The sequence below is a fragment of the Heptranchias perlo genome, chromosome 15 (genome assembly GCF_035084215.1).
Source record: "Heptranchias perlo isolate sHepPer1 chromosome 15, sHepPer1.hap1, whole genome shotgun sequence".
NCBI classification, from domain to species: Eukaryota; Metazoa; Chordata; class Chondrichthyes; order Hexanchiformes; family Hexanchidae; genus Heptranchias; species Heptranchias perlo.
In genome coordinates this window covers 55,383,484-55,391,782 of record NC_090339.1, presented here as the reverse complement: position 1 = coordinate 55,391,782, position 8,299 = coordinate 55,383,484, and the positions used below count along the sequence as shown (strand labels likewise).

The following is an 8,299-nucleotide window of genomic DNA, read 5'->3' as shown; positions in this document are numbered from 1 at the left end:
ATCAGTGAATAAGAAACGGAATGGAAAAGTATAATTACAGGTGATCAGACAAATGAAACATTCAAGGGGTCGCTCCAACAATTGTACAAACCAGTGTGTGCTTCCTGCATGGAGAATCTTTAACAAAACCGCCCCACCAACCCCTATATGTGCCTTGGTTTGAGAGAGGAGATGATCCGAGGCATTTTTTCTAAGAGTTAAGAACAGCCGGAAATAAAGGCAGTGTTGGGAGATTTAACTGCAGTAAAACCTTCCCGGAGGAGATATAAAATCCGACAGCTTTCTATGGGGATTTAGTGTTACCCTCATCCGTGGAGTTCAGTATTCGAGCAAGATTACAGTACTTTATCTTTGGTCTATATCTCATCAGTGAGGAATTTAAACTATTAGCTTAAAAAAATGGAGCAATGCACCAGATTACATAAGATTCATCAAGGGCTACTATTGGATCGACACCGTGAGATGGGTGACAAATATATCTTGTCGAGGTAAGGAATCATTCTTCCAGTACCTGCTGCGCCACTAAATCCAGAAATACCATCTACCAGATGGAGCGGCGCTAATTACTACACAGAGGGAAAATCTGGCTTTCTGCCCGGGTTCAGCGCTTGGTTGGGATTCATTTATAAACCGTCACAGACCCAATCATCACAAATGTGTTACTTTTGTCTCATTTCCTATCTAGTCAGTGAAGTCCGTTTCCCCCTCTCCCGCCTAGGGTATGAAGCTCCAGGTCAGACCTAAGAGAGAAACTATCAGGGAGGCAAATGCAGGAGAGAGAGAGAAGAACCTGACCTCCTGCGGCTGATCCAGGATGGTGTTAGGACGGTTATAACTAGTAAGCAAGTACCAACGATAACCTATTACCATCGGTTAGAACTAGTTGATTTCTAGAGTGTGAAATAACGTAAGAAGGCGCTGCATTTTGGAGCAGTAAAGTTGCACTCATTCCCCTCTAGTAATAGTGGATACCCTGTCGAGTTAACATTTGGCCTATTGGGTTTGTTAATGCTTTTTTATTTGAAGTATTAGCGGATTTTTTTTCAAAGAAAAACTCGTTTTAAAAAGAAAATGAAAGTCGTGCATTTCTAAAACGCCTTTCACGACCTCAGGACGACCCAAAACTTGGGAGGGGAGGGGGGATACTAAAATAATTAAAGATACTTTACCTTTGTTGGCAGAAGTGAATATTTACCGCTGCAATGTAAGGGTTGGTGGTGACTAGCAATTTTTCAGAGTATAATTTTTTTTAAATAGCTACTGTGAAATTATACAGAAATGAGAGGCACTGTTTATAGAATTGGATAGTACAAAGACTGTTGGGTGAAACTTTAAAAGTGGCAAATGTCAAAAATAATTGACGGATCCCCAAGTCTAGAGGAAGCAGTCGGGGGGAGGGTTTTGGTGGTCACTTTGAGGGCTGTGTGAAGGTCTGTCTGTCTGTCTCTCTCCTGCGGTGATTGCTTCCATCCCGATGATCCAACGTGCAGACGCCGAGCGTCATTTAGTGTCAGATGGCCAGGGAGTGAGCGGAAAAGGACGTGGTGCAGCTGTCTGCCCGGTTAGACCTCCAATCTGACACTTCTAGCTCAACAACTGCCCCCAACAACAACAACAATCTGATCTTCAACCTTTTAAAACATTTTGTTTTACCTCCCTCAGCTCCACTTATCATCCAAAAAAAAAAATCCCCGACCATGGCGAACGCCTTGAGAGTTGTCCTCCTGTGTGCCACTTTTACCCTGTTGACAGTGCGAGGTAAGAAGATGTTTTGTTTCTCTCTCTCTCTCTTGCTCCCTTAGGTTGGGTAGATCCCGCTTGACTATTACATTATAATGGGCTGATTGCTCATTGACGCAGTGGGTGAGGGGTTCCCCCTCCTCTCCTCTCCCTTCAGTAGTTCGAGTCGCGCTGAATTGGTCAATTTTCCTCAGGAATTAAGAGCTTTTGGGTGTTGAGAGTATTTTTTTTTGGGAGGGGTGGGATTGGCAATGGGGTTTGAACGCCGCACTGCGCATGGCTGCCTCCACACCTCAGGGTAAATAAGGCGATGGTCTCCTTTTTAAAAAAAAAGAAAATCGTGGCCCTACCGCCCGCGATTGGTTTATTGCAGATTTATTGCAGCTTGGTAATCAAAGATCTTCTGGATTCATCGTTCGGTGACTGCGCCGAGTGCCTTTTTAATTTTAGTTCTTGGGGGAGGTCGTTTGCAGTGAAGGTTTGGGTGCAGAAAAGGAGGTCAATCTCAGCAGCCATTGATCTCATCTGCAAAAGTAGTGGCAGAGAATTATGAAGAAAAATCCAGTATTCCCAGTGAATACCTTATGTGCAGGGTTCCTATAGCAACCTCTCCGTTCCGAACCAGGCTGTGTACACACTTAAGATTGCAGAGGATCTTTGGTAAATACTTACACCGAATATAACGAACGGGAGACATAACGCGAATAGGTTCGAAAGGCTGGCGGGTGGGTCTTTGCCACTTGACATAATAGAAAAGATCAATTCTAGTTGAATTCATTTGATCAGCCGAAGCTGCCTGCATATTTAGAGCTAATGTAGTGCTTCAAATGCAGTTCATTGTAAAGCATGAGTCAGCAGCGTTATTTCAGAGCCTACGGATATTATCAACTTTGTATTTGAATTACAATGAACAAGATGTGGAACATTCATAAATTTATGATTTTGTTGCTCACATTGATGTTTGAGCAAGATGGAATAGATTAAAAGACTCAGTTTGTTATGACTCAGAGTAGGCCTCTTAAAGGTCAGTAACTCACCAGAATTGTTAAATACGGTTGCATTTACCAAGAAGAGAGCTTTTTAAAATGGGCACGGGTTACTTTATTAGTGATGGTAGGCGGCACGTATAAACAAATGTCATTAGTGTAATTCTTTTTGTATTTTTATTTGCCGAAAAGACTGTTTTGACAATTAAAATTAGGAACATGTTGGAGGGAAAATATTTATTCAGTAGGCCGAAACAACTGAATAATAAATACAAATGAAGTACCACAGGTATAAAGTAAGTGTTGAAAGTATTCTGAAAAATAACAAAGTTAAGTAAAACAAAAAGTGGACTTAAATGGAGGGATTGCAGATCTTGGAAATATCACTAAATCAGAGAGAGGGTATGGTAACAGTCTTAAAGTAATTTATTATTTTACACATTGTTGTTTCCCAAGTTGATGTAAGTATTTAAAGCATAAGAGAGAAGAATAAGATGCTTGAAATTTGCTCATGATGAAGCAAGAAGTGTGTTGGCATACACAGAGGATACACAACAAAACAGTGGTATTACGGAGATTATTCCATGTTTCAGGAAATTCTAAATTCATGAAGTGTTAAGCCTGATATACTTATTCGCTGGCCCAAATTCCCAAATAGGTTGTATGCTGAAATGTAAAGAGTAATTTAACCCTGACAGCCAAGCCTCCCTTAGCTTTATTTTCTTTAAAACTTTTTAAGGGATACGTGCATGCTTTAAGGAATCCTACAGGCTATACATTTTAGATGTGAGCAGCACTTACCAATAATTCAGAATTAGTGTGCAAAGAATCCCCTTTTCAACACTATAAAAGATAAAATATACATATACCATATGCAGTCTGCACCTAGAGGGCCTTTTACCATGAAGATAGCCTTCCCTCAAGTTATTGTGCACAAGATGTTTTGGATAATGTGCCAGCACTTTGCAGTTGCTTGCCACACCACTTCCTACCAGGCGAGTACATTATGTGGCAGCAATTTTGAGCAGAAGTATCCAGACTATGCAATAAGCATGCATGTATCCCTTAAAAGTTTTAAAGACAAAAGAAAATAAAGCTAAGGGAGGCTTGGCTGTCAGGGTTAAATTACTCTTTACATTTCAGCATACAATCTATAAGATTCCTTTTTTTGTTAAGGCACTTGTTAGGCAGTATAGAAAGAACTATACCCGGCTGTAAAATATATACTAATCAAGCTTGCTTCTGACACTGCAAGAAGTAGATAAGTGTCCCCCAGTGCTGACTTGGAGCATAAAATTCAAAAGTAAGTCACATGATCTGAGGATTCTGCAGAGCCTCCATTTAATGTTTACATTCAAATCACTATTCCCAGCAGGAATACAATCTAATTTCAAAGCTGTTTCAGGGATTAACTGGTTCTCACCACATTTATGAAATTTGTACACTCAACTGGACATACCACAATTATTGTTATTAGCTATGCAGTCTGGTTCGGCTTTTGAACAAGTGTTGTGTTCTCACCGAGATGGACCCAAGTGGTGTCTTCTATGTTCTCTGCAACTACTAGTCACAATACGATATTGATCATGCAGTTTTACATTTTGTGAAATGTTATTTAAATACAGGTGCAAAGAATAGTTTGAATCTTAGAGCTGAATGTGAGAACACTGAAGCTGCATAGTGATGTTATAATTTTACTAAGTTAAAGGTGCTATATAAATGCAAGTTGTTGTTACATAGAGTTATATCGAAATTACAGCACAAACAGGCCATTCGGCCTAACTGGTCTATGCCGGCGTTTGTGCTCCAGACGAGCCGCCTCCCTCCCTACTTCACCTAATCCTATCAGGATACCCTTCTATTCCTTTCTCCCTCGTGCTTATCTAGCTTCCCCTGAAAAGCATCTATGCTATTTCTCTCAACTACTCCTGTGGTAGCGTGTTCCACATTCTTACCACTCTTTGGGTAAAGAAGTTTCTCCTGAATTCCTCATTGGATTTATTAGTGACTATATTATATTTATGACTTCTAGTTTTGGACTTCCCCACAAGTGGCAACATCTTCTCTACGTCTACCCTATCAAACCCTTTCTTAATCTTAAAGACCTCTAACAGGTCACCCCTCAATCTTCTCTTTTCTAGAGAAAAAAAAGAGGCGTGGCCTGTTCAGCCTTTCCTGATAAGCAAATCCTCTCAGTTCTGGTATCATCCTTGTGAATCTTTTTTGCACCTTCTCCAGTGCCTCTACATCCTTTTTATAATATGAAGACCAGAACTGTACACAATACTCCAAGTGTGGTCTATCCAAGGTTTGATACAAGTTTAACATAACTTCTTTGCTTTTCAATTCTATCCCTCTAGAAATGAACCCTAGTGCTTGATTTGCCTTTTTTTAATGACCTTATTAACCTGCATCGCTACTTTTAGTGATTTGTGTATCTGTTGTAATTTCACAAGTGGTAAAATTACATATCCATAATCCGTAATAGAAGTGTATTTGCATATGAAGAATGGTACAATTTCAGCATTCTCAGATTTTGGTCAGGCTTTACCTTTATACTTTCTCCTATAAGCATAAAAGTAGAAACACTTCAAGAACCTTATGGGTGTCTCGGGTTAGAGCTACTGCTTTGATGATATTTTCCATAATCCACAGGTTCAACACATTGGTTCCAATCTATTTAAATCCCATACGATCCACACGTGCATCTGCATTTTTCTGTCTCTATTAGAGATTTCAAATGTGTGTGCTAAACAGCCTTTTAAACTGGGAGGAAATGTTAGCCCATCAAGCCTGTACCAGTACTGGCGCCACATTAGTGCTATCTACTCCAATCTCATTCCCAGCTCTTCCCATGCCTTTTTTAATATTTTCTTTCTTCAAGTCTATCTAATTCTTAAATGTTATGAACAATTCTGCTTCAATAGCCACATGTGGCAATGCCATCCATATTAATCAGTGCATCACTTTTTTCTAGCTTTCCTCCTTTTTTACTTTGTCTTGTTCCAAACCTGACTTTATGTACCTTGTTACTAATTCACTGACCAGTGGCAACAATCTTTCACTGTCTTCTCAGACACTTTCAAAATGTTGTACACTTCTCTCCTTCTCTGCTGCAGTGAATACAGTCCTAATTTCTTAAATCTCTCATCGTAATTATCCTCTCATCCCTGGTATCATCCTAGTGAATCTACATTGCATCTAGTCTAAAGAAAAAGTCATCCTCTAAGTACATGGACAATAAAGAGGATGACAAAAGGGAACAACAAAGAGGTTAGGAAAGAAGTCAAAAAGGCAATTAGGAAAGCAAAGAGGGACTACGAAATTATTTTTTTAAAATTATTCGTTCATGGGATGTGGGCGTCGCTGTCAAGGCCAGTATTTATTGCCAATCCCTAATTGCTCTTGAGAAGGTGGTGGTGAGCTGCCGCCTTGAACCACTGCAGTCCGAGTGGTGAAGGTTCTCCCACAATGCTATTAGGTAGGGAGTTCCAGGATTTTGACCCAGCGACGATGAAGGAACGCGATATATTTCCAAGTCGGGATGGTGTGTGATTTGGAGGGGAACGTGCAGGTGGTGCTGTTCCCATGTGCCTGCTGCCCTTGTCCTTCTAGGTGATAGAGGTCGCGAGTTTGGGAGGTGCTGTCGAAGAAGCCTTATCAAGGAATATAAAAAGAAATAGTAAAGTAATCTACATACACATAAATAACAAAAGAAAAATCAAGATAGGGAAAGGGCCACTTAAAAATGAGGTGCCAACCTGGTGAAGCAACAACTCAGGACTACATGCATGCTAAACAGAGGAAGCAACATGCTATAGACAGAGCTACGCGATTCCACAACCAACGGATCAGATCAAAGCTCTGCAGTCCTGCCACATCCAGTCGTCAATGGTGATGGACAATTAAACAACTAACGGGAGGAGGAGGCTCTGCAAACATCCCCATCCTCAATGATGGCGGAGTCCAGCACGTGAGTGCAAAAGACAAGGCTGAAGTGTTTGCAACCATCTTCAGCCAGAAGTGCCGAGCGGATGATCCATCTCGGCCTCCTCCCGATATCCCCACCATCACAGAAGCCAGTCTTCAGCCAATTTGATTCACTCCACGTGATATCAAGAAACAGCTGAGTGCACTGGATTCAGCAAAGGCTATGGGCCCTGACAACATCCCGGCTGTAGTGCTGAAGACTTGTGCTCCAGAACTAGCTGCGCCTCTAGCCAAGCTGTTCCAGTACAGCTACAACACTGGCATCTACCCGATAAGGTGGAAAATTGCCCAGGTATGTCCTGTCCACAAAAAGCAGGACAAATCCAATCCGGCCAATTACCGCCCCATCAGTCTACTCTCAATCATCAGCAAAGTGATGGAAGGTGTCGTCAACAATGCTATCAAGCGGCACTTACTCACCAATAACCTGCTCACCGATGCTCAGTTTGGGTTCCACCAGGACCACTCGGCTCCAGACCTCATTACAGCCATGGTCCAAACATGGACAAAAGAGCTGAATTCCAGAGGTGAGGTGAGAGTGACTGCCCTTGACATCAAGGCAGCATTTGACCGAGTGTGGCACCAAGGAGCCCTAGTAAAATTGAAGTCAATGGGAATCAGGGGGAAAACTCTCCAGTGGCTGGAGTCATACCTAGCACAAAGGAAGATGGCAGTGGTTGTTGGAGGCCAATCATCTCAGCCCCTGGGCATTGCTGCAGGAGTTCCTCAGGGCAGTGTCCTCGGCCCAACCATCTTCAGCTGCTTCATCAATGACCTTCCCTCCATCATAAGGTCAGAAATGGGGATGTTCGCTGATGATTGCACAGTGTTCAGTTCCATTCGCAACCCCTCAAATAACAAAGCAGTCCGAGCCTGCATGCAGCAAGACCTGGACAACATCCAGGCTTGGGCTTATTAGTGGCAAGTAACATTCGCGCCAGATAAGTGCCAGGCAATGACCATCTCCAACAAGAGAGAGTCTAACCACCTCCCCTTGACATTCAACGGCATTACCATCGCTGAATCCCCCACCATCAACATCCTGGGGATCACCATTGACCAGAAACTTAACTGGACCAGCCATATAAATACTGTGGCTACAAGAGCAGGTCAGAGGCTGGGTATTCTGCGGCGAGTGACTCACCACCTGACTTCCCAAAGCCTTTCCACCATCTACAAGGCACAAGTCAGGAGTGTGATGGAATACTCTCCACTTGCCTGGATGAGGGCAGCTCCAACAACACTCAAGAAGCTTGACACCATCCAGGACAAAGCAGCCCGCTTGATTGACACCCCATCCACCTCCCTAAACATTCAATCCCTTCACCACCGGCGCACAGTGGCTGCAGTGTGTACCATCAACAGGATGCACTGCAGCAACTCGCCAAGGCTTCTTCTACAGCACCTCCCAAACCCGCGACCTCTACCACCTAGAAGGACAAGAGCAGCAGGCACATGGGAACAACTCCACCTGCACGTTCCCCTCCAAGTCACACACCATCCCGACTTGGAAATATATCGCCGTTCCTTCATCGTCGCTGCGTCAAAATCCTGGAACTCCCTTCCTAACAGCACTGTGGGAG

General features: G+C 42.7%; 1 protein-coding gene across 6 annotated transcripts in view; it reads left to right on the top strand.

The window, feature by feature from the left end:
• Window positions 1–758: 758 nt before the first annotated feature.
• Window positions 759–8,299, top strand: part of cd99l2 (CD99 molecule-like 2) — a 120,515-nt gene continuing 112,974 nt past the window's right edge. For 4 of the 6 annotated variants that reach the window (XR_010965798.1, XM_067997282.1, XM_067997280.1 and 1 more), the window contains exon 1: window positions 1,520–1,758. Coding sequence is in view for 5 of the 6 variants with exons in the window: in XM_067997282.1 (XP_067853383.1) it covers window positions 1,698–1,758 (61 nt within the window). In the remaining variant the exon portion in view is untranslated. Of the gene's footprint in view, window positions 839–1,515; window positions 1,759–8,299 lie in introns of those variants that run through there. The other 2 variants (XM_067997278.1, XM_067997277.1) reach the window with 2 other exon arrangements.